Source organism: Gorilla gorilla, chromosome 19 (assembly GCF_029281585.2).
Source record: "Gorilla gorilla gorilla isolate KB3781 chromosome 19, NHGRI_mGorGor1-v2.1_pri, whole genome shotgun sequence".
Taxonomy (NCBI): domain Eukaryota; kingdom Metazoa; phylum Chordata; class Mammalia; order Primates; family Hominidae; genus Gorilla; species Gorilla gorilla.
Window position 1 is genome coordinate 92,248,553 of NC_073243.2, and position 27,788 is coordinate 92,276,340.

General features: G+C 34.2%; 1 protein-coding gene across 6 annotated transcripts in view; it reads left to right on the forward strand.

Annotated features, from left to right (window-relative positions):
- Positions 1–27,788, forward strand: part of CDH18 (cadherin 18) — a 1,104,389-nt gene that overhangs the window by 947,334 nt on the left and 129,267 nt on the right. For all 6 annotated transcript variants that reach the window (XM_055367740.2, XM_055367737.2, XM_019013683.4 and 3 more), the window contains one exon: positions 17,217–17,384. In XM_055367740.2, coding sequence (XP_055223715.1) covers positions 17,217–17,384 — 168 coding nt within the window. The remainder of the gene's footprint in view (positions 1–17,216; positions 17,385–27,788) is intronic.

Consider the following 27,788-nt stretch of genomic DNA (forward strand, 5'->3'; position numbering starts at 1 on the left):
GCCAAAACAAGGGATCAAAATGGAGAAGCATTATGTTTCACTTATATTGTGCCACTGCTTCCATTTTAACTGAGAATATGTAAAAATTTGCATTTGTTACATCTTCTCAATTATTCATATGCGTGAAATATTTCAGGCTTATGATTGACTTGTACTCAAATATGGTGCTCTCTCTTTAGTTAATTCCCTTTAGAATGATCTCTGAAAGGGAAATAGCACAGAGGAAGATGCCTAAACTCCTGCTTGGTGAGATCATGCAATAACTTTGATAAATGGTGCTTGAGTCAATGAAAAGACATTTATAGGTTCTCTGGAACCCTAAGAGTGAAGAGCATTAAAATAAGCAGTGAAAGGTGCTAAATCAACAAAAGTGATACGATTTCTGGTTTTATTTTAAGAGAAAAACAGTCTCTAAATAACTAAATCAATGCCTCATTTAGCCCTTCTTCCTTAGCCATTATTTGCCATGTTAATTCCCTTTCTAGTTCAGGTCTTGCCCTATAATCCTGTCGGGTTATTCCCCTGTTCTCTAATAGAGCTCATTCTTCAAATTTTAAATAACTGTATGTGAATTTCCAAATACATCTAGGGGACCCGTTCATTCTGTTCAGTCTGCATTATGTTACTTTCTTTAATGCAGCCTTTGCTTTACTTACTTTATAGACTGCCTTAGGTGCCTACTTCTATTACTTCCTGCTAGATCCCCCTACTAAGAAATAAGATAGAAAAATATTGAATGACTAGTGAGTGGGCGAAGCAAGGCCTTGGCCTGAGAATTAGATAGTAGCCACTTCCAAACTCTAGTATCATGGACCACCTGACAAAATACAAGCCTTCTTAGCAGCAAAACCAAAACAACACACACACACACACACCCCAATGGATCCCTGCTAAACCCATTATTCCATTTGTAACTTCAGGAAATGTTGAAATATTAAGAATACAAAGCTACCATAGCAAATGTTTTATATAAAATATTAGTTCACATAGGATATAGATTAACAAAGGAAGGGCCACATTGATAACTAATAAATGAGTAGCCAAGGGGGATAAGGATGGATATCTTAAATCAATAACTCAATAAAAAATTTAAAAAATCTACATCCTGGCCAGGCACAGTGGCTCATACCTGTAATCCCAGCACTTTGGGAGGCCGAGGCTGGTGGATCACCTGAGGTGAGGAGTTCAAGACCAGGCTGGCTAACATGGAGAAACCCTGTCTCTACCAAAAATTAAAAAAACAAATGAGCCGGTCATGGTGAAGGGCACCTGTAATCCCAGCTACTTGGGAGGCTGAGGCAGGAGAATTGCTTGAACCCGGGAGATGGAGGTTGCAGTGAGCCAAGATCGCACTGTTGCACTCCAGCCTGTTGGAGCGAGACTCTGTTTCAAAAAAATAAATAAATAAATAAATAAAAATAAAAAATCTATGCCCTCCTACTCTTGTAAATTAATTTTCTTCTACAAATTTTTTTCTTCACTTTTGTGATATGTTGTCTATTTTTCTAATTATATGTAAATGATCCCTATATAGTGTGAAAAGTCTTTCAAATTTGGTTGAAAAAAATGTATATAGTCAACCTCTTATTGTGCTATCTGATTAAATTTGAAGTATACCTTGATAACCTAAAGGAGTAATTCAGCTAATTTGTTCAACCAATAGACATATTTATATAAACACACAAAGTAATATATGCAGTCGAAATATCCAGTCTTTGATTGTTTTATGTTCATTAAGATTAGATAGGTTGACTTTTATCTCACTTGCCTCTTTAAAAAGATAACTCTTGCAGCCTGACTGGTAATTTTTTAGTATATGATTCAGGGAATGAAGATTCAAGAGGGAGCAATTTAGATCATTAACTCTAGTAAGTGGCCCTTTCTTCATTATGTTGGGCAAGAATGAGTTCATTTTCATCTTTTTGTTCATAGTTGTCATTATTATCTTGACTCACCAGCCCAGACCTTTCTGTAGAGTGTCAAGTGTTCAACTTTCCTTCAGACTTTCACATAGATACCTCTCTTAAGCACATGAAAGTCAAAATATCCCAAATTAACACTCTCTTCACTGATCTTTACCTGATACTTCTCATCTTGTAGAGGTCTCCCCACTGACTCAGATACTTAAGCCAAATACCTGAGTGTCATTAGAATCACTCCCTTTTCCTCACACTCTACTTCCAACCAGTCTTCTTATCCTTAAAAATTCACTTAACATAACATTTTCTTCATTTCATATCCACTATTAAATTTAGGGCAGACTGCCACAGTTCTCATTATGATGTCTCTGACTCCGTTCCTCACACTGCTCAGGCCATATCATACTTTACTTAGCAACAGCATTTATCACAAGGGAACAATTTGTATCCCTTGAAATACTGGTTGGTTTCTAGAATGCCACAGCGTCTTAGTTTTTTTTTTTTTCTTTCTGAATGATCAGTGGGCATCTTTTGCTTTTACCTTTTCTCTCAATCTTATGTGTCAGTATCCAGTATTTGAGCCTCTTTCTATACATACTCATTTCTATGCTAATTTCATAAGGTTAAGGGCTTTAAGTAGTATCTTTATGCTGGTCATATTTATATTACTATTTTAGCTTGCTCCTCTAAAAACCAGTATATGTTATGCCAGCTGAATATGTCTGCTTGAGTCTCTGAGACATCATCTCAGAGTAGATCCAAAATTGAACTCCTGATTTCCAACCACCTCCCCACAAACAGTTCATCTCACAGTTTTCTGTATTCTAGGTCAAACACTTTGGATCATCCTTCATTCCTGTTTTCCTTTCACACCACATGACTATGACATCATGAAACCCTACCGTCAACATATATCCAGGATTTCACCACATCTCCTCACTTCTATTTTAACTAACTTTATTTCATTTATCTCTTAACCTATCTCCTTAATTCTATCATTGTTCCACACAATTTATTCCCAAAGCAACTTTCAAAACAATCATGTTAAAATATATAAAATCATGTCACTTGTATTAGTCTGTTTTCACTGCTGGTAAAGACATACCCAAGACTGTGCAATTTATAAACAATAAGAGACTTAATAGACTCACAGTTTCACGTGGCTGAGGAGCCCCCACAATCATGGTGGCAGGCAAAAGGCATGTCTTACCTGGCAACAGACAAGAGAGAATGAGAATCAAGCGAAAGAGGAAACCCCTTATAAAACTATCAGATCTCGTGAGACTTAGTCACTACATAAGAACAGTATGGGAGAAACCACCACCATGATTCAAGTATCTCCCACCAGGTCCCTCCCACAACACGTGGGAATTATGGGAGCTACAGTTCAAAATGAGATTTGGGTGGAGACAGCGCCAAACCATATCATCACTCCTCTGCTCAAAACTTGCCAATGGCTTCCCATCTTACTTACAACCAAAGCTAACAGCATGATAGTGATGTGCCTGCTCTTAATTACCTGGCCCATCATCATCATTCTGATATCATCACTGGTTCTTTCTGTTACTTTTACCTTAGATATTCTGGTCCCATGAATGTACCTGAAATAGCCTAGAAAGCACCCACGTTAGGGCATTTGTGCATATGATTCTTTTTTGCCTAGACCTCTCCGTCACTTCTTTTAAGTAAGCCTGTTTATTGCTAGCAGTCAGTGGCATGCCAGTAAATATTTAACAACCAGAAATATGTATGCATGTATATAAGTGTATGTTTATATAAATTTTACAGATATAAAAGACATGTAGCACACAATTTACAAGCAATTATAGAATATATATTACTGTTGATTGGAAATTCCACACAGTCAATTGATTTTTACAGAATATTTACATTGATTTTTGCTGAACTCTTGCATCCATAACCAGTTGTTGCAATCTGTTGAATACTGATAATATTTTATTGCAAATAAATGCTTGATTACTATCTGATTCAGCAAAGAAGTTGCTCAGTTCATTGAGAAGTAAGTTTTGTTCTGGCTTAGGTATTGGCTAATATTTTTACTTACATAAATGTGTAGATAAATGATGTTTGTCTCAATTTCACTTGTTCATCAATATGAGCTGCATTTTGCTAAGCTAAAAATCGTTTTTATTATTTAGGATACTATTTCTTCAATGTTTTGTGTTCTTTGCAATGTAATGGTTACTTTGGGGTTTAAACTGCTTTAGTTGTTTTCTCCTTTACTTTCTCAAGTCTAGACAATCACCAGATCAATACATCCACTGCCACTGATTTTCAAGTTACCAAGGTGACACGATTGAACATGGAGTTGAGAAAAGATGAACACATTGTTTTATAATATTTACACCATACAGATAAAGTAGACATAAATAACATCAAAATTGTAGATAATGGTAAAATATAGTAACACAATTTGAAAGTAGTGAGTTTTCAATGTTTATTACTTTTTAAAGTGAAAGGGAACTTTTAAGTTTATATAATTTAATGTTTAATTATATCTATGAGCCAGCTCTCGAAATTTTTGAAAGCATAATAATCAGCACTTGTGACCCAGAACTAGCTAATTCCAGCATATCACTATTATAGTCCTAGTTAAAACCATAAACCCAAACTAAATGTTTAATTTTCCTCAGCAATTAACAACAACTAATCTGTTATATATGGTATTATTAGGTATGATTTAATTATCTTTTTTTTTTTTCACTAATCTGCCTTTCCTAGAATGTCAGCCTTACGAGGGCAGCAATTTTCTCCACCTAGAACAGTGCCTGGATTCAAGAGGGCACTCTATAGCTACTAACTGAAGGAATGAATAACTGTTTATAGCTCTCAGGATAAAGGAATCCAAGGCCACTCTTCATGATCTCACACTTGCTTAACCTCTATCCCAACTGAAGGAATGAATAACTGTTTATAGCTCTCAGGACAAAGGAATCCAAGGCCACTCTTCATGATCTCACACTTGCTTAACCTCTATCCCAATTGAAGGAATGAATAACTGTTTATAGCTCTCAGGACAAAGGAATCCAAGGCCACTCTTCATGATCTCACACTTGCTTAACCTCTATCCTTAGTATTTTCAGTGTAGCATGCAACCTTAATCAACATTGGAAGGGCTTGTACTAGAGATTAAAGGGAACAAAGCAGGTTTGCTGTCTGGTAGACATAGAGACGTGTGGTCCTGAGCTTCCTTTAGGGAAAAACTTGCTCTCCAGCATGGGGAGTGCATTCAGCAGCACACTTCCAGCTGTCAGCTCCTTCAGAACTATCTCAACCTTTCCTAAAGTGGCACCATTTCCTGGACAGCACTCATCCAGTGACAGAATGAAGGAGGGTGTTTAAAGTTCTGGCTATTTTGGCCCAATTCTGGACTCTACTTAAAACTATATGCTAAAGGAAAAAAGCATATACATATCTCTGAAATCTTAATAATTTTAGGAATCAGATATATGTGTTTACTTCAGTGCTGCATATTTGCTACATGTGACATAAATAACATGTATATGATATGTAGGCATGCTTTAATATTCATATATTGTATATACATATAGCATGCCTAACATGACAGCCAACTTGCTGGAAAATGGCCGTGTCTTTTTAGATTAATGAGTATGACAGCCAAGGTGGTGGCTCACACCTGTAATCCCAGCACTTTGGGAGGCTGAGGCGGGCAGATCACCTGAGATCTGGAGTTCAAGACCAGCCTGGCCAACATGGCAAAGCCCAGTCTCTACTAAAAATACAAAATTAGCTGGGCATGGTGGTGCACGCCCGCAATCCCAACTACTCGGGAGGCTGAGACAGGAGAATCACTTGCACCCAGGAGACAGAGTTTGCAGTGAGCCAAGATGGTGCCACTGCACTCCAGCTGGGGGAACAAGAGTGAAACTCCATCTCAATAATAATAATAATAATAATAATAATTAATAATAATAATGGAGTGCGACATAATGCATTATAAATTAAATCCTGATATAAAAGAGAAATAAATCATTTTTTATAAATTAGGAAACCAGATGTCACAATAACTAAATTGGTAATGCAGGAGAAATCATCAATATTCTGTTACTTATGGACCTATGTTGTCAATTATATCATTACTAATGGAACTAGATAGTCATTGATATATGTATATACTTATATAGTAGTGTTTTAATATATTTAAAATTATATGACTCTAAATATAGTTGTCTCAACAACACGTATTCCAAATGTTTTTGTGACATTCATATTAAATACCCTTTCTCTAATAGTAACTGTGACTAAAAAAATCTACATAAAGCATCTCATCTTTTGAACTCATTTAAACCATCAAAGCAAAAACCAAAAAAAAAAGCAGAATAAGAGAAAAATATGCCAATGAATAAATAAGCATCATATGTCTATATGATAATATTTCTCATATGGGTTTGCATTTTGAGCACACAAATTTTTTACAAGCCACATGAAGAAGCTATTTTGGGAAATCATACTTAACTAGATCTAGAAATGAAATATAACTTGTATAGGATATTTAAATGTTTTTAGTTATCTTTCTAATTTTCTTGATTAATAGTATCCCATAAATAGCATAGATAATCTCAATACTCCCCATAGAGTGTAAGTTTCCTGATGCTAAAATTCTTTATAACTATTCATTAATTACAGGAAGTCGTGTTCTATGTGTTGACTAAACAGCAATTATTTGGAGGTCAGGTTCATTTTCCTTCACTTGCTTATCTTCTAAATACAACATTTACCTGAACTCGTGAAATATGCTTACAATGGACCATAGCTGAAATATTATATTTGTGAGTTATGTTTGTTTCTCTATATGTCATGCACTCCATTTCTGGAGAGAGACAGTGAGAGGAAGAGAGGCAGAAAGAGAGGAAGGCAAGAGGACATAGTAGGTACACAATATATAGTATGATTTAATGGTCTTAGCAATTGATCTAGAAAACCAAACATCACTGGTTTTCCTTTGGGGTAAATGAGTGTGTGTGTGTGTGTGTGTGTGTGTGTGTGTGTGTGTTCCAAATGTCAATACCATTGTTCTGTGTAGCAAACTACTATGGAGAGCTTTCAAAACAAGAATTTTGGAAGCCAGGAAATTTAGCAGGGATTGTCTAGGCAATTTCTTAATCCATATGACATTGGTTTGGAATACTGGGTAAAGCATCCATCTGACATATCAACTTGTGTGGAGGTTCAAGGATGGGTCCAGGGAGGTTCAAGGATGGGTGCAGTGAGATGCCTAGTGCCTTAGTAGGAACAGCTAGGAGACTGGGCCCAGCTGGATGCCTCACTTTCTCCATGTGATTGCAGAGCCTCTCTACATGGTGTCATTAACAATCTAGCTAGATCACTTACCAGAAAGCTCACAGGCTAAAGAGATCAAGGCAGCAGCTTCTAAACCCCTCAGGAACGGAGCAAAAACTGCTAATGTCACTTTCATTGTACTGCCTTGATTAAAACAGTCACAGGCCAGCACAAATTTAAGGAGAAGGCAAATAGACCCAGATGACTGATGGGACTATTGTCAAAGAATTTATAGGAGGCTTCGTTAATCCCTCAAGCCAAGATCATTTTCTCTAAATGGTAGCGATAGTAGCATTGATAGTTGGTTCTCTACAGAGAGAAGATCCTAAGGGCTAATGGCCACTTGAAACAAGATGGACCTTATTTTTCCAATTCTCACTCTTTTTTCTGTTATGCAAAAGACTGTATCCTGAGCAGTTGGCATCAGAACTTTCAGTAACCCAAGTTTACTTACCATGTTTCTGCCATCTCTTGAAGGAAATTCCCTACAATGCGGACCTTTGATTCCAATGCTGTTAGAATCTAACCTGGCCAGGAGAGGCTGCTTCTGAAATCACATTGCCAAGGTACAGACATCCTTTCAAAGTCTATTTGAGGGTCTGTTGGCCAACAGTAGAGAAATATTTGAAGCAGGATCCCATAGCTGTTTCTTTCTTATTTTTTCATCCAGAAACAACAATTATTAAGACAAATGTGTAAATGATTTCATGAATGCACACATGCCAACAGAATTCTATATGCTCCATCAACTCTGGAAAGCGGAAGGATGTGACTAAGAGCACAAAAAATAATGTCCCATTCAATATATAGTTACTGGCTGCATTATTTACTGTTTTATTTTATTTTGTTTTTTAATTGTGGTAATGGCACTTAATGAGAACTACCTTTTAAACAATTTTTTAAGTGTCCAATACAGTATCATCAACTGTAGGCACAATGTTGTACAGCCTTTAGAACTTATTCATCTTGCACATCTAAATCTTTATACACATTAAACAGCAACAACTCATTTCCCTCTCACTCAGCCCCTGGAAAACCACCATTTATTCTATTCTTGACACTGTGAGTTTGACATTTTCAGATTCCTCATATAAGTAAGATCATGCAGTATTTGTTCTGTTACTGGCTTATTTTACATTACATAATGTCTTCAAGGTTCATGCAGCAGTGAACATAGGAGTGCAGGTATCTCTATGAGATCCCGATTATAATTCTATTGGATGTGGACAACAGGTATATAAAAAGATAATCAACAACACTAGTCATCAGAAGAATATAAATCCAAACCACAAGGAGATATCACCTCATACTAGCTAGGATGGCTATCATCAAAAAACAAGACAGGTGTTGATGAAGTTGGAGAGCCCTACTGTTGGTGGGAATGAAACGGCATAGGAATTCAACACAATATTAAGAAACAGAACTGCCTTATGATCCAGAAACATCAATTTCTACATCCAAAAAAAAAAAACCTGGGTTTTTGTTTAGGCTAAACCCACACAGCTGCTGACTATGTGCAATGAGTTTCATATCAACAGGAGTGGTAAATTACACCTCTTTAAGCAGAAAAGTGATATTTTCCTGGGCTATCTAATGATATTTACTCACAGGTAAACCTATTGTGAAAGTCTACAGTTTAATTTTCTTTTTTTTGCCATATTTAGATGGTCTCTTACCCATGAGAGTTCATCTTACCATTTTTCAGCTCTGTAATGGGTTTATTACGATGCAACCCCATCATAAGTCAGGGAGCATCTGTTATGCTCTTAGTAAATTATCTAAATTTGTTAGTAAATTCCATTTTGCTGAATGGAGTAGTTGTGCTGAAGGTTTGGCAATCTGGAGAAGAGTAGCCCTTTGCAGAATCCCTGGGCAGCCCTATGATTTTATCAGTATGATTATTAAATATATCAGCAAGAAAGACAGAGCTTTTGAAAACACAGATCACATTGAACACTAATAACAGAAATAAAATGCAAGCAAAAATAAAAAAAAGCATTCTAAGTTTGAAACATCTTTAGTGATGTATTAAAATAACTACATCTGCCTGATGTATATTTTCAAATTCTTAGATAGTGACCACTTTTTTGATCATGTCCCGCCTCTCTCTTTCACTCTCCTTCTTCATTTCCTCCTTATTCTCCTCCTCTTTATTTCTCTTTTCTCTCTATCTCTCCCTCTCAAAATACACCAACTCTGTCCTATAAACTCTGCAAGTTACAAGGGCTAAATTCCTTGAGCTAATGCCACTGTGGCATTAAGATTTTAGTGTCAGGAAATCCCGGGTATGATTTCAAATTTTCCAGATTGGTAATCTTGTGATCTGAGAGGAGTTATTGACATTTCGAGCTTTTCTTTTCACATTCTAATAGAGTGTGTGGAAATAAATACACGAGGTATATACCCTAAAGGAATTCCCTTAAGGAATTCTTAATTCACATTCTCTACAGAAAACGTGAATTATCCTTCCTTTTCTCCTCAGCAGAAATAAAATACTTCACCATCAATTTTCATGGTAGGAAGAGAAAAAACATGTAGAGAAGTATTGAATCTTCCTACTAAAGCATAAAAATGTCTACCTCTATGAATTTATGATTGCTAATTCCATGAGTCATAGCTTGCAGCTAAGTAGCTTGTGTTTTAGGAGAAATTTTAAGATGCCAGTGTCTCGTATCATTTCATATATATTTTTCTTCATAAGTAAAATAAAATCTGAGGTTTTAATCCATCACCCACTGGAAGCTTGGAGTCACAAATGTGCTAAATTTACCAGTAGAGATAGAGACAACCATACCCTGGCTAAACCGCAGCCGTAACAATGACTGACAAATAGGGAAGTTTGGTCAATCTTGACTTTCCACAAGAGCAGTGGTAGAATTATTTAAACTTTCAGCCACTTGAGAAACAAAATATTGAATGTTTGTAAATATTAAAATTAACCTTTAAATGTAAGGTGTATTTTAATCACTGAGTACCTAATCTCTGCCATTGTCTCACTAACACTTTCCACTGAAGCTAAATTTGTGCACTGTCCAATATTGCCATGCATATTGCAGACCCCAAGCCTTGGTTCATGTCAAGTGCCCTTTCCATGAATACCCTGCTTTCTCCATGCAATTCACAGCCTACAAACGTGGCCTTCCCCCACAGGTACTCTTCATTCATATGCTTCCATTGTGATCACTATGGCCTCTGAAGTCTGTGTTTTGTGTTTATTAAAATGTTTTCTGTATTACTTTACAGATTTGCATATCTGTTTCCATATCATTGAACATTCTAATCATAGCATTTCAACTTCGTAAGTTGTATCTTATATGTGTTTATATCCTACATTTTATACAGAGTAGAAACACATTCAGCACACTTTGAATTGCCAATGATGAATGAAGAAAACAGATTTCTGGATTATGCTGCTGATGGATATGCATCCGTTAAATGTCTGATTATTTTTGTTTTCTATGCAGACAAGAATTTATGGAAGATGCATTATCTTCATAAAATCATTTGGGAAAATTCAGAATGTGTAATATATATAGCATATAATATACTAAATATTAAAATACTTAAATATAAATTGTGTAGATAACATAAAGAATTTTATAGGTACCTAAATCACCATAATCAGGCAGTTGAAAAGAAGACTTATTGCTGCCAAGATGTTTAGTGCCTTCATTTAGAAAATGGTTAATGAAACTTTTACATATATCTAAATCTCTTAGTACTCATATTAATTTGAATAAGCAGATCCTCCAGTGAAATATGAGAACCTTAAGGCCGGGTACCATATGTGGTTAAATAGATAGATATTTCAAATTTGTACATTCACAAGAATCTCTGGGGCAACTTGTCACAAAACTTACGCCTGGGACCCACTGCCCTGGATTCTAATTCAGTAGGTCGAAGATGTGAGTAGATTTGCATGATAATGAGCACTTTACATGATTTAGTTATTAAGTGGTCCACATGTCCCATTAGAGAAACACTGGGAGTCCTACCCATTTTCTGTAAAATAATAGATGTTAAATGAATAAATGAAAAACTGAACAAATTAAGAAAAAGAACCAAAAGTAGGCCAGGCACGGTGGCTCATGCCTGTAATCCCAGCACTTTGGGAGGCCAAAGTGGGTGGATCATTTGAGGCCAGGTGTTCAAGACCAGCCTGCCCAACATGGTGAAACCCCAATTCTACTAAAAATACAAAAAATAGCTGGGCATGATGGTGCATGCCTGTAGTCCCAGCTACTCGGGAAGCGAACGCAGGGGAATCACTTGAATCCGAGAGGCAGAGGTTGCAGTGAGCAGATATCGCACCTCTGCACTCCAGTCTGGGTGACAGAGTGAGGCTCTGTCTCAAAAAAAAAAAGAAAGAAAAATAAGCAGAAGTACACATGTGTAGTTTAGACATAGAAGGAACCTTACCACTTTCTCTCATAAATATGTGTGTCTACCTTGGAGGTTTTTGTAAGAATTTAAATGTGCAGGCTTGTTTATTTGTTCTAGCCCGTTAGGCATTTTTATTTTGCAGTCTTCTGTGGTATTATCTAATAAACAAAATGTGTACAACATTTTCATCTTGGATTCTTTTTAGTGGGTAAAAATGCAAGAAAACATTTTGGAGGATCTACTGCTATATGAATATTATTAGTCAGGAGGCATAAACATATGGTAGGCTAGTGACTCAAGCTCAACAAGTAATGTTTATAATCACAGATGCATTTTCAATGTTATGAACTTGTGTACAGCAGAGAGTAATTCCCAATTACAAGCCCCTACATATCAAGGTGATTGGAAAACAGTAGTCAGAGGTAATTTGCAGGCAATCGGGCACCTACAATTGTTTACCAGGGAAGTAATAAGAAACAAAACAAAATGATACACAGGTAATCACATCTTGTTGCTTCAACCCAGCATCACAAGAGAATAAGAGGCAACAATTCAAGTTAAAATTTTTGAAGTAAACATTGCCAGTGAAGCCTTTCCAACAAACATTTAGAATATGCCGTAACCATTTACCTAGGAGGTATTGAAAAGAGAAGCATTTTATTTTTAAACAAATGCACAATGCAGTAATTTATGGAAATTAATTTTGCTGCTCTGTATTTTTGGCTTTAAAAATGTACTAAATGAAAAGGCTACACAGTGTTCCCTTAGTAAGATTTTATCAAAGACAAGAGTAAATTATTTTGCAAATACTGGATACATGGATACATGACAGAAATGGCCAACCAAACAAATAAAACATACTTTCTTACTTGGACTATGTCTATATAATTTATTCTATCTCTATCCGTTGGCTTAGCTTTTACAATTGAGAAAAATGCACATCATTTTGTATATTATGTGCCTATTTGATCCCTATACACATACATTTGTTGGCATGACATGATGAAGATAAAATGTGAAGAAATGCATGGAAACATAATGGCAGGACTTTGCCTTTTTAATTGTTGCCTATTCAGCAGCATATGGTCTTGAACCACTTGCACACAAATCAAACTGAATATTTGTGTCCGACCTCCCTAGAGTTCATAAGTTGAATTCCTAACCCCAAATATGATGGTATTTGGAGATGAGGCCTTTGGAATGTAGTTAGGCTTAGATTAGGTCATTTCATGATGAAAATAGTGGCTTAAAAAAATTTAAAAAAGGAGATTCCCCATCCTCCTCTCAGTGCTTGCAAAGAAGAAAGCCCATGTGAGGTCATGGTAAGACAGTGGCCATCTGCAAACCAGGGAGAGACACCTCACCAGGAATAAAATCATCTGGTACCTCGATCTTGGACTTTCTAGCTTCTGGAAGTGTGAGAAATAAATCTCTGTTTTTAAAACCACCCAGCCTATGGTATTTTGTTCTGGCAGCCTGAAGAGATTAATGCAATAGTCTATTGGAGATGTGTGTAAGCCAGTCCCACTTCAGATTACTAAATCAAAATTTCTGGGGACTGAATATGAGCAATTTGATCACTGAGGAAACTTCAGGATGATTGTAAACACAAGTTTGAAAACCAATAGCAATATTCTAAAAATTAGAGTGACAAAATAATTGATCATCCAAACTGCCACACTGTTTAAAATGAAAAGGAGCATTGCAATAGTTAATCTAGGACAAGGTAATCTGAAAATTTCCTGAGAAAACCATTGCATATGATCATTTTGCCTGTATAGCTTCACATTTAACCAATTTTTTTATTAAAACGATCATTCTGCTTGATGTTTTCACTATGTTCAAATGTAGCTTCGTGCATAAAATTTGGGTGGTGGGGAATCAATGTATGTATCTGTGTGGTGAGGATGTAGGCGTGTGTTTACTCATAATATATATTTTATTCTGTTAAAAAAAAGACAGCTATTATGCTAAGCATTGTGAGAATGGAACGTAGGCTGTGAATTACTCTTGAATTTAATTTAAAATTTTTTTATCACAATATTGGTAAGATATAAATGTTTGCCATTTTCCCCTAACTTATTTCAACACTGTTCACAATTTCAGATAAATTTATTATACAATTCAGAAACCACACTTATTTGTGTTTACCCAAATGAGTTGAAAATTTGTGTTTATACAAAAACCCATATGTAGATGTTTATGCAGTTTTCTTTCTAATCACTGAAACTTGGAAGCAAGTAGATGCCCTTCAGTAAGTGAGTAAATAAGTAAATTGTGGTCCATGCAGATAATGGAATATTAGTCAGAGTTAAAAGGAAATGAGCTACCACACTGTGAAAAGACATGAATAAACCTTAAATGAATATGACTAAGTAAAAGAAATCAATCTGAAAGGCTAACTGTATGATTCCAGTTGCATAACATTTGAAATAGGCAAAACTATGGAGACAGTAAAAAGATTAGTGGTTGCCAGGGGCTGAGGGAGGGGAGGGATAAATGGTAGAGAAGAGACAATTTTTAGAGCAGTGAAACTATTCTTTTTGATACTATGAAGTAGTTTAATGTTGCCATAGTTGTCAAAACCCATACCATATACAACACCAAGTGTGAACCCTGTTGTAAAATCTGGACTTTGGAGAGTAATGATGTGTCAATGTAGGCTCATCAATAGTATCAAATGTACCATTCTGGTATGGAATACTGTTAGTGGGGAGGCTGTGCTCATGGAGGAAGTAAAGGGTATATGGGAATTCTTTGTACTTTCTGCTCAGTTTTGCTGTGAAAGGACCTAAAACTGCTCTAAATATAGTCTATTTAAAAGGAGAAATAAGAAGTTACTGTGTATCAGTTGTACTTTAAGTGATCCCAGAAAATGCGTCTGGGTTCCAGGTTAGAAAGTGATCATCTTTTACTGAAATCATGTTGCTATGGCAATTTGACTGTAACACTTTCTGATTATCTATATGTCTCCAGGAGGGGTCATAGCTAAGCACATGCAGCTGGGCCATCCTGAAGAGAGAGTTATGATTTTTTTTTTTCTTTTTTGAGATGGAGTCTCCCTCTGTCACCCAGGCTGGAGTGTAGTGGCGCAATCTTGGCTCACTGCAACCTCCACCTCCTAAGTTCAAGCAATTCTCTTGCCTCAGCCTCCTGAGTAGCTGGGACTACAGGCTCGTGCCACCACGCCCAGCTAATTTTTTGTATTTTTAGTGGAGACGGGGTTTCACCCTGTTAGCCAGGATGGTCTCAATCTTCTGGCCTCGTGATCTGCCTGCCTAGGCCTCTCAAAGTGCTGGGATTATAGGCCTGAGCCGCCGCGCCCAGCCAAGAGTTGTGATTTTAAATTAATCCTGAGACAATCCTTTCAGAGAAGTATGTGTCCGTTTTGGATATGGTCTTTTCTATCCATGAGCAAATTTGGCTGGCAAATTTCTTCCCATTTCATCCTGGAAGTGGTTGTAGATATGTGTCATTCACTTCATAATACTTAGTTTTACCTTTACATATCTATTTTGTAAAACTCACTAATGATTGTATTGTAAACCTTTATCTTTGATAATAATCTCATATTTCTCCCCACCAAAAACAAATCCCATTTATAATTAATTCTCCTAGGACAGCTTTACTTTTTTCAAGTGGTAGAAAATATAAATTTCTTTCATAAATTCTTTGCTTGTTCATTTCTGTATCAATTCAATTCCTACTAATGTAATTATCATATGATAAAACATTGTTTTTTTAATAAGGATACTTGAGGCTTTTTCATATGCATGAGTTGGATGAATCATTTATTATCATATTATTGTAATTTATTTTGATAAGAATAATTTTCATTTCTATTTAGCTTCAGGAAAATTTTTCTGAATTCCCTCAATTATATGTTTACAATATGTGAAAGTTATGGGATCTTCTTTTCTGATACCTGAGGCTGTCCTCTCAAAGTCATTATTACTTAGCCAATCAACTCAGAAAAAAAAGAAAATAGTGATTTACTTTTTTATATTCAAAATGTGACAAAACAAGTTATTGAATACTCCTTTCTGCTTTTAAAAGGCTATTTTTAACATAAATATATAACTTCTCATAAATTAAGATATTGTCTGTAAAAGTATTTGGTAAAGCCTATAGGTAACAGTTATAATTGACAACTTCTTAAGAATTGTACTGTAACTAATCAAGTGCGAGTTTGATTGAAAGTCATTGGTGTATTTATTAAAGATGACATGCTTCAAGTATTTTTAATGAAAATACATTTATGAAAAAATGACATGTTTGAAGGATCAAATATGTTTATATTTTATAATTATATGCATATATAGATGGACATATAAATACATATATACACATAAATATACATATATTTATACACATGTTTATAATCTATCTCATGGACATGAGGACAATATTCTATGTTATGGCATAGTTAATATACCCTGAGTAAACTTTATCCTCCAGAATATGCGTTTTTAACTTTAAAATGTAAGACTCTATTAACAGAGCTATTTAATGTATGTATGTAGAGGTGGGTGTTTATGTATGCATAATCACAGATGGGTATTTAATATTTTTCATTTCTTTATTCAATCCAAGGGTTCATCATGCAAAAATGTTAAACGTCCCTCTTTGCACTACTAAGATAAAAAAGGTGATTTTTTACAGATGATTTATAGAATAAACCTTACCAGTTTCTTTATTTTGCCTAAATACTTAGATCTAGTTCTCCTTAAAGTCGTTTTCTAACAAAAATAGTGAGTTTCTTAGTCTTTGATACATGTTAATATGCCTCCTGCCTATAATCTCTGTTTAAGTGTCCAAACTCCTCAAATGTTTTCCATCATTAAACATTGATAACTCTGCCAGGAAGCTATGTAAATTGTTCTATAAAGATGAAAATTAGCCTCTGCTTAAATCAATATGACCACCTTAGTTGACACTTCTGAGGAGATCAAATTGTAAAATGTTCAGCACACTAGCACTAGGAATAGGGTGGCAGGACTGCCCTTGAGGGACCATGTACTTATTATTTATTTATTATTTTTTTGAGTTGGAGTCTCACTCTGTCGCCCAGGCTGGAGTGCAGTGGCGTGATCTCCGCTCACTGCAACCTCCATCTTCCGGGTTCAAGCGATTCTCCTGCCTAGCCTCCTGAGTAGCTGGGATTACAGGCATGCGCCACCACGCCCAGCCAATTTTTTTTTTTTTTTAATTTTTAGTAGAGACGGGGTTTCACCATACTGGTCAAGCTGGTCTCAAACTCCTGACCTTGTGATCCACCGGCCTCGGCCTCCCAAAGTGCTGGAATTACAGGCGTGAGCCACCGCATCCGGCCGAGGGACTATCTACTTTAAGGAATGCAGAGAGATAGGCATCTTAATTTACTTAATAGGATGTTTGGGGCATGGTATAATGAGTAAATTTTTCAAAGAGACAGTATTCATGCATTGGTAAGATATTGTTTTTCTCAGACGTGTGACTTTATCCCCAAAATATGCTATTTTAAAAGACATTTCTTAAAATATGTATATGTATGTTTGTTGATACTTGCTTATTATATAGCTCATACTGTTTATTAAAACATATCTATTACAGGAGTTATTAGAACGGCCTTACATAACATGGACAGAGAAGCCAGAGAACATTACTCTGTGGTCATTCAAGCCAAAGACATGGCTGGGCAAGTTGGAGGGCTTTCAGGATCTACAACAGTCAACATCACCTTAACCGATGTCAATGACAACCCACCACGCTTTCCTCAAAGTACGTATTTGTTTTCCATGATTTGAATTTATCATTATCTTTTTATGTAAAGTAAAATGAAATACTTGAACACTGTTATGTTACTGTTTTCTTAAGTGGAATTATTCTGTTTTTGTACTGTATGATCACCCTTCTTCATGTAAGACTCATGAAATCACTCCAGCTATTGTCTTTTGAACCTAGGAAATAATTGGGAACGTGTTCAGAGTTGGAGTTTCATTTGGCATCAAGTTAAATATTAAAAATGATGTGGTGGTACTAAAAAATGGCATCTTGCCTTTGGCGAAGTATCTGTGTATTCTTAAAGTATTCATGGAGATGTTGAAAAGGTATTTTGATGTGAACATTCCTTTCATGCAACATTATTCCATACATTCTGTGACTGAATTTTTTATAAAAATTCTTCATGTTGTGAATAAATGCTCTATACAAATGCATGCATGTAAGCACACACACACACACACACACACACACACACATGCATCATCCAAAAGCAAGTTGAAGTTAATATGATAAGATGAGGTCTCAGTGTAAAATATTAGACTTGAAAACAGAAAGCATAATTCAGTAGGCAATTCTGGGGGAGAGGAGAGATATGAATCCTGTGGGTTTGGAGGGAGATGGTGTTTATGACGTGTTCTGAATGTAAAGGATATAATTATAATATATTTGAGTTTTTAAAAATGGAAGATACTATAGATAACATTTTATACGACAGTCACTAATAATCACAAATATCCTATAGAGGAGTTGTCTCTTATGTTCATCTTACAAATGATGTTTAAAAACTGTCATAAATTAGATCCTTTGGTACGTCATACAGGCTCTTCTCAAATCAGCGCGAAATGCCTTTCTCAGCTTTATCTCTTGTCTCTTAATAGCATTTGCAGTACACCTCAGGCCTAGACGCTGTGGAATACTGCCTACTCCTAAAATATAATAACACTTTGTACGTCCTTACTTCAACTAAAATTTTTCCTTATTCACGGCCCTTTGTTAAAATCCCTGCTACAAGTTTCTCTGAAATTCCTGTTGCAGAATTAGAACAGTTTTGCAATTAATTCCTGTTGCAGAATTACTCACTCTTTTTTCCCTCTTGCACAGCACTTTTGCATGCTTGTTCGTATTATACTAATTTTCCCTCTTCCACAGCACTTTTGCGTGCTTGTTCATGTTATACTAATTTCTGCAGGTACATAGATCCCCTTCCACTTATGAGATCCTCTAGGAAGACGCTGAATTGTTTGGCGAACTTAGGTGTTCAGCCCAGTGAGGGCCCAGCATTTGATAAATGATTCTTAGTGAGTAAATTAGTTGAATTTAAATACTCTGTCAAACCATCATTATTAAAAGATTATTATTAAATACATGCAAATCATAGTCATAGTTAAATAAAAATCATTTTAAAATGTTGATGCCAGAGATAAGATAATGTTACCTGGTGCATTCATGTGGTGTTTGCTCTATGAAGAAAGTATATATCTTAGGTAAGTCCATATTTTATTGAGCCATAAAATATAATTAAAATTTAAAACATTTTACAGATTAGGATGAACTTTTGTTTCAATGTTATCACTTAGTTCAACAATATGCATATGCATGAGGTAAATGTTATTATTTCATAGATTGGTACAATTGAAGTTGAAGATAAAGATAATAAGCGATAATTCAGACTCAACAGAATATACACTTTATTATAATTTAGGATACCAACTTGCGTATCTTGTTTTCAAATAGATTCTACCACCACTATTTTTAAGATGTACATTCATATTGTAGCCTTAATAGACAGAAAACTCAGGTTGTAAATCATAGGATTCAGTAAATGCTAGTTTGTAGTAAATATAGCATCTCCCACTCTTTTTCTCCATTTCTTCCTAAAATAATTGTTAAAATTACAGGTTTATTAAGATTGACTTTGCAGATGTACAGAAAATTTTAATTGTGATGGATATAAGGAATATTATTCATATAGATGAATATAGATATGTAATAAAGAGATATTTCCTAATTTTATTATTTTGATCAATAATAGTGTCATTGTTGAAGCATCAGTGTACAGTGAAAATAATCACTTTACCTGACAGAACAGAAGAAGTGTATACTCTCGGAGTTAACTCATTGTGTCTAATGAATTCTATGTTTCTTCAGTCAGTAACATTCTGGCAGAATGACTGACAGATGTAAATCCTGCTGCATTTCAAGGTGTTCTTAGAGTTTTGAAAAGGAGGCACTACACATTCAGAAGTTTACACTTGGGGTTTCTTAAAAGATACTTTATTTTGCACTCCATTTGAACAAAACAATGCTGCTTTTGCAACAGTTTGCTGTCACCATGACAAAAGTAGCTTGTAGTAAAGTGCGCTTTAATTTATCCATAAATTGCAGCTTATTAGATAGCTATGTACCTAGTGGGGAAGTATTGTAAACTGCTTGGAGAAAGGAAATGATATAAGGACTTGTATTCACAAAATACCATGACATGCGCAAGTCTATACACAGCTCAAATTCTATAAAGTTCATATCCTGTCATCAAATGGATCCAGTAGTTGAATTGTTTCTCTTAATGTGAGGTTTTTACAGTTGCCCTTTCTACTTCTTTCTCTCATCACCTGTCTGAGACAGTTATACTTCTTACAATTGACACTTGAATAAACATCCCTAACTACAAATTTTGCAAAAATATTCTCTCAAAGTGTTTTTTCCTCCATGCTTAATCTACCATGCTTGAGAAAGTGAGTAGGCTAGTTATATTGCATGGTAATTAGTTATCCCTTTATCTTGAAGTAAATAGGCTTTGAGTAAGTGTTAGAGAGGTAGTAAATTAGAGCTAGTAATTTGCTTTACAATGTCTCTACTCTAGAGAGTTACAAACTCAGTAGCTTAGGATACAAGTCAGATAAATGTCTTGGAGGAAACAGGCTGCTTGTCAGTATCAGGAATGTGAAAAAGGAGCATAGAGACTGGATAATGCATGCCCAACTACAAGGGTAGCTACTATTTAATTCAAATTGATGCCTACCTCTGGGCTACATGGTGTTGGAAAAGGAGCCACTCAAACAAAACAAAACAAAACAAAAGGACTCATAGTGAAAGAAAACAAATCAGCCCATCTATGGCTTGAAATTCTACTCAAAGTACACAAACGATGTGTACTTCTCCTTCTAGAGAAAATCATCCATCTAAAGATATAAAATTCCCTAGTGTTAGTTCTTTCATTAAAGGTAATCTATTTTATTCTGCCATTTCCTATTCTAGTTTTTAAAAACTGTATTCTGGGTTATGGTTGTTGCATAACTTATTCTTGGATAGATTAAAAAGTCACTGACATTTATTTATTCTGCACAAACCATATGCATATAAAATTCAATACCTTACATGAAAGTTTAAAAAACAAACCTATATCCTAAATGGAAGGAATTATATTGTTGTATTGAGGATTGCTCTTGTAAGAAAGAAGCATAATACATGCCAAATAATCACAATGAATCAACCTTTAGGGCTTGATGCTCCAATATTACATTGCACCAACTGCAGCCACAAGTGAGCTTCAGTTTTTGGAAATTTGCTATCATCATGTTAGCTTAATCTAACATAACTTTCTCCAGAACTTAAATGATAGCAAATTGCCGAGAACGTAAACTTACTTGTGACTGCAGTTGGTTTAGTGCCATGTAATATTGGAGGATCAAGCTCTAAAAATTCAATAGATGGCAGTATTTCCCATAAAGTTAGTAAACATCACAATTGTTTAACTGGTTTGGGTAATTTCTAATGTTAATGAGAAAGAAAATATTGCTGAAGATATTGGCATTGATATGTTTTTTTGGGGGGGGAGCTGTTGTTTTTATTATTTTCATTGTTATGGGTACAAATATGAATTTATATAATATTTTCATCATTAAAATTTTGTTTGAAACAAATTAAAAGAAAAAGAAAACAAAGCTTCTCCCTTGACCCATCAAAATATGCAGGATTTTTTTTAATTATCAAAGAATTGAGGTCTTTCTAGTGTCTTTTGAAAATGATATCTGGGTCATTTTATTATGGTTGTAGGCATATATTTTGAAACATTTTGAGCATTTCTTTAAAATGCCAGTATATATTTGATTTTGATAACTGTTCTTACTCACTTTGAAATAAGATAAATTCTGCAGCTGCATGTTTAGTATTCTACATATGTAAATTTCATTCAAGTTTATTCCTTGTACCATTCCAATTTTCTATATCCTTATAGAATTTTTCCTCGTCTGTTATTGAGAGAGATGTTAAAGTCTTCCAAGATGATACTAGATGTTTCCATTTCTCTTTCTTTCCTCTGTTTAATTTTTCTTAGATGCAGTTTGAAACCATGCTATTGGATGCACACAGATCGAAGGCTTTGATATCTTTCTCTTGATTAAAATTGTTTTATTGTGAAATATATCTCTATAGTTCTAATAATACTCCATACCTTAAAGTCTAATTTGTCTCCTATAGCTATTCCAGAGGTTTCTTTTTTTTCTTCATTTCTTTTTGGTTATGGTTTGTGTGGTATAATCTTTTCTATAATTGTACTTTCAAACTTTATTGTTCTTAATTTTTTATTCTTAATTTATAAATGTTTCTTGTGACCACTTAGCTAATATTTTTGTTGTTGTTTAGTTCAAAATGACATTATAATTTCTCTTGCTTTTGTTGATTTACTGCACTTATAAGAATCTTAATTACTGATGTAGTTTCATTTAGGTATATCATTTGCTATTTGGCTAATCTTTTCTTCTCCTTTTTTCCCCTCTCTCATATTCTTTGAGTAATTTAATTTCATTCATTTTGTCCTCCATTCACTTTTTTAAAATTTTACATTTTTATACTTTTTTCTATTTAAAAAATACTGTAGATATTATTATTAATTTCACTCTACCTTAAATTATAATTTCATTGCTTGAAAATAGAACAACTTTAAAACTGTTTAATGTCATTAACCCTTTGTTGTTGGTTTTTCTATTTTTGTCATCTTATATATTCAGTCCTATATGAAATTGTCATTATTTCTGTTGTGTTAAATAGCAAATCATTATTTTTTAAGTCAGTAATAATTTACCCTTCCTGGTACTATTTATTTCTCCTTGAATTTCTGTGTTTCCTTCTAGAATTATTGTTTTCTAAAGGGAATTGTAAATTTGTTAAAATATTATTTTCCCATTTTTAGTGACAGAAAACTGCCAATGAATTTTCTCAGCTTTTCTATATAAATTTTCAATTCTGCCTTTATTTGCAGAAGGTATTTCCAATCAGAATAGAATTTTAGTTTGAAGGATTTTCTCCATTTCAATAATTATTAATATAATTTGCTGTTTACCATTTTGTTCATTGAAAAATCAACTGTAGAATTCCTTTACTGTACAATAGTTTACTGTAGTTTAATGGACCTTTCTTCTATTAAGATATTCTTTGTTGTATTTTGTTTTCAAAAATTTCACCTACAATGCACCTAGGTATTTACTTTTTAAAAATCTGACTTATGGTTGTAAAGATTTTTTAAGCTATCTTTTGTTAGTTTTGAGAAACTCTTGGTCAGAATTTTTTCAAGTATTTTCTTCGACCTCATTTTCTCACTTCTTTTCTATTAGTTCTACAAAGTATGTCGGCTAGGTCTTTCAGTTATATAACATTCATCTATTACTGTCTTTGCTGTATAATAATTATTATTCTACAGTCTTCTACAGTCTTCTTTAACCTGGATATTTTATATTAACCTATGTTCTAGTACACCAATCCTTTCTTCTGCTGTTTGTTCAGCAATTAAACCCATCTATTAAATCTATTAAGTACACACTTCAGCATTGACATTTTTGTTCTAAAATTTTTATTCGGTTTAGTAGATAAAGATTATTGGTATCTGTTGAAGTCCCCCACCCTTTTCTTTATTCAAACATATTAACCATACTTATTTCAAAACTTTTTGTAGAATTCTAATATCATAATCATGCCTGGGTCATTTTTTAAATTTTTTCCTTCTTAGTTTTAGCCAATGCTCATTTTTAACCATGCCTTTGAATTACTGATTGAACATTACGTAAAGGAGTTGCAGAGGTTCATGATTGTGCAGTCTTTCAAAGAGGGGCGAGTTATTTCTTGCAGACATATACAGTGTGGATTACTTAAATCGGTTGGATTCTGTTAGCACTAGCTTATTTTATTTCTCTCCTTACTTCCGGGAAGTGGCTCTTACTCCTGGAATCCGGATCTTTCTTTACTTACTCTCCACTGGTCTCAAGTATTTACCAATTTCTGACTCCCCAGTAACTCATGGCTGCTGAAATGTCTGCCTAGCGCCTTTTCCTTCCAGATGCACTTTCTCTTGGTTTCTCAGAGCCTCTACAAGTGTCAAAGTAGTGGATGTGTCTACAATTACCGCAAGAAAAATTGCATTTGTTTTTTTTCCTCACTTACCTGAGGTTTCTTCTTCTCTGTGCTTTTGTCCTCAATTTCTCAGCCCCTGTGCCAGCTCTGAACTCCAACCTGTCTCCAAAAGCTACACAATTTTTGCTTGGACTCTTTCACCCAGCACTACATATTTTTAAATGCCCTCAGTATATGTGCATATAAAATTTGTTTTGTTATGGTTTCTTTCTCTCAAGAATCATACTCCATCCTGAGTTCCCTACATTAATTGCTCTTCAATGCCTTAAAACAGTCATTTTCTGTATACTGTGCAGCTTTTATAGTTGTTTTATATGACAGAGTTAGATATACCCCTCCATCATATCCAGATTTGAAAGATCATTCCACTTAAGTTTAAATAGAAAGATTATGGAAGATAATTAGATGTATTCTATATCAATTTGTATTCTATGTGGCTAAATTGAAAGGATGAACTCTAAAATAAAGATGAAATTATTAAATTAACTTTAAATGAGTAATATTATTATTTTATTTTCATTTAGCCTTCATAGAAACACAATATTTTTATCTTACATCATGATATTTAGTTTATAAAGATAATTGAAAATTAATTTATTATATATTTATTATATTAAATAAGACACATACACCTGTAGATCATATTCTTTCTGACAAAGTAACAGCTATAAATAAATAATAGTATTACATTCTTCTGATTTTAGAATTGAATATTTTGAAATTATATGGAGTTCTCTGTTTAGAAACGTACTAGTCATGACATTTCAATTGTATTACGGTTTGTTTTTAATCTATGTGGTTGTGTACTGTAATAAAGTTACAGAATAATTCATTTTCCTTTACATAATATTTTGTTTAGGTAGGTATGTTTATGGTAATAAGCATATATTTCATGGAAATAATTTGATTCTTATAGTTAGGCATTACAAATCAATTTGCACACCTTCAAAGAATGCTTAAAAAGTGGACTGAATTTCAATTAAAATTTCTAATAGTCTTTCTTCAAGCATGTATGTGTTATTTATGATTAAGAGTGAGAGAAAACAAAGAAAGTGTTCCACTATAAAAAAAACATTCTGTAGAATAATCAGCTTTCCTATAGTGCATGTTGACACATAGAAACAGAATGTATTGGGTTAAACGATTTTAAAGATATTTCTTAGAACAGTAAAGATTCTGATAGAGGAAAATTGCCCTTTTTATTTATGGCATTCAAATGGCAGTAGTACTTAAATTTACTTTATTTATGTTTTGAAAAACATTGCACGTAGAGCCAACCACGATGCTTAATAATCAGTATTCAGCATAAGTCTCTTAAATGCAGGAAAATCTCAGAATACTTGTGTGTGTGTGTGTGTGTGTGTATGTGTGTGTGTTTTAATTTGAAATTAGCATTCTCAGCATAAACTGTATTTGCATAAACATTTAAAGTGGAGATTATAAAAACTGTCTGGTTAATTTTATCAGGAAAGACAGGCAAACTCTGTAAGTCAGACATCATAGTTTCTAACCTCTCACATGTCAGTTTTCCCTGAGAAGCATCTCACTTTCTCAAGTAAATACTATAAAATAGTAAATAGTTCTAACAAATGTAATGATTAAATTTATTACAGCTTTTGTGAGATAGGGCCTTGGGGTAATCATAGGGAATGACTTATTCAAGTAAATGACAAAATTACTGTAGTAAAGACACAAAGTCTTTTAAAAAGCAACTAGAATCAGTGTTGTCCTGGAGGAAAAGAAAGTATATTAAAAGGGACAAGCCTCAGTGAGACAAATGCCCTTTTATTATTCCCACCATGTCTTCCTTCCTTAAGTGTATTTTCCATAATCAGTAGTATATTATGATGCAGTCTAAGAAATTATGTGAAAGGATCACATGTGGCATACAAAACTATGGTGCGGATATCCAGATACAAAGCTGTTACACAGTGAGATCTGTATTCCTAAGCTGTGTAAAATTATGTAGTCTTAAAACCAGAATAAATTATTCTAGTACTACTTGAAGAAATTAAAAAGGAAAAAAATTCTAATGAGTTAGAATATAATTTATATATATTTTATGTATTTATAATTTATATATTTATATATATTTTATTGACATACTATAAACAATTTGGTGCCTAAAATTGAAAAATACACATTGCCCTACCTCATATCTCAGAAAATCTAAGCCTCACACACTGAAAATCCAAGCAAAACTAGCATTTTGAAGATAATTGTATATTTTGGTAGTAATATCACTTTTTGTGATTTTGGTCAGATTTTCATCATAAATTCCCGGCATTTGTTGTGTCTCTTCTTCATTTTTCTATTCTGAAAAACAGCTCAATTACTAGTTGTTCTCATTTTGATTTTATTTTTTGTAGTTAAAAAATATATACAATAATATTTATTCTTTTAACAACTCTAATGTGTGCATTTAAATAACACTACGTATATTCATATTGTTGTGCAACCAATGGTACTATTGAAATGCAGAAGTCTTTTCGTCTTGCAAAAGTAAAACTTTGTACCCATTGTTTAATGGGTACTTTCCCATTTTCCCTCTCCTGAGTCTCTGGTTATTCAACTTTCTATCTCTATGAATTTTACTGTTCTAGGTACTTTATATAAGTGGAATCATGCAATATTTGTCTTTCTGTGCCTGGCTAACTTTGGTAAACATAATGTTTCAAGGTTCATCCAGGCTGTAAGATGTATCAAATTTTAACTTCTTTTGTAATGATAATTAATATTTCATTTAATGTGTATACTGCATTTTATCAATTCCTCTGTTGCTGCATGTTTGGAGTGATTCTACCTTTTGGCTATCATGAGTAAGGTGGCTGTGAATATGGGTGTAACACCCCACTTTCAGTGCTTTTAAGTATATATCCAGAAGCGGAATTGCTAGATCATATGGTAATTTTATGTTTATTTATTTATTTATTTTTTGAGATGGAGTTTCGCTCTTCTTCACCAGGCTGGAGTGCAATGGTGCGATCTTGGCTCACTGCACCCTCCGCCTCCTGGATTCAAGGGATTCTTCTGCCTCAGCCTCCTGATTAGCTGGGATTACAGGTGCCCTCCACCATGCCCAGCTAATTTTTTGTACTTTTAGTAGAGATAGGGTTTTATCATGTTGGCCAGGCTGATCTTGAACTCCTGACTGCAGGTGATCCACCTGCCTCGGTCACCCAAAATGCTAGGATTACAGGCATGAGCCACCACGCCCTGCCATGTTTAATTTTTTTAGAGGCCTCCATACTGTTCTCCACAATGGCTATACCATTTCACTGCTCCACTAACAGGGCACAAGAGTTCTAATTTCTCCACATCCTCACCAACACTAGTCATTGTCTTCTTTTTTTTTAATTTTAATTTTTTATCTTTTTTGGAGAGATGTCTATTCCAGTTCTTTGCCTATTTAAAAGATTGGATTGTGTGTGTGTGTGTGTGTGTGTGTGTGTGTGTGTGTGTGTTTTGCAGTGTTAACTTATAATAGTTTGCATTTATTTATGTCTTTAATTTATTTCCACAACATTTTGTCATTGTCAGTGCACACATTTTTTGTTAGATTTATTCCTAAATATTTTATCATTTTTATGGTATTAAGAATGGAATTGCTTTATTTTCTTTTGCAATTATTCATTATCTTGTAACTTTGCTGAATTACTTTATTAGTTCTAAAAGTTTGTGTGTGTTTGTATGTGGGGGTGTGTGTGTATTTGTGTACTCCCTATGGCTTTCTATGTATAAGATCATGTCATCTGTGAACAGAGATAATTGTATTACTTCCTTCCCAATTTGGATGCTTTTAATTTCTTTTTCTTGCCTTATTACTCTGGCTAGGATTTCCAGTATTATGTTGAATAAAAGTTCAACAGTAGGCATCCTCTTTTGTTCCTGGTCTTACAGTAAATGCATTTAGTCTTTCACCATTTTAGTGATATTAGTGGGGTTTTAACATATGGCTTTTATTATGTTGAGGAAGTTTCTTTTATTTATAGTTCTATT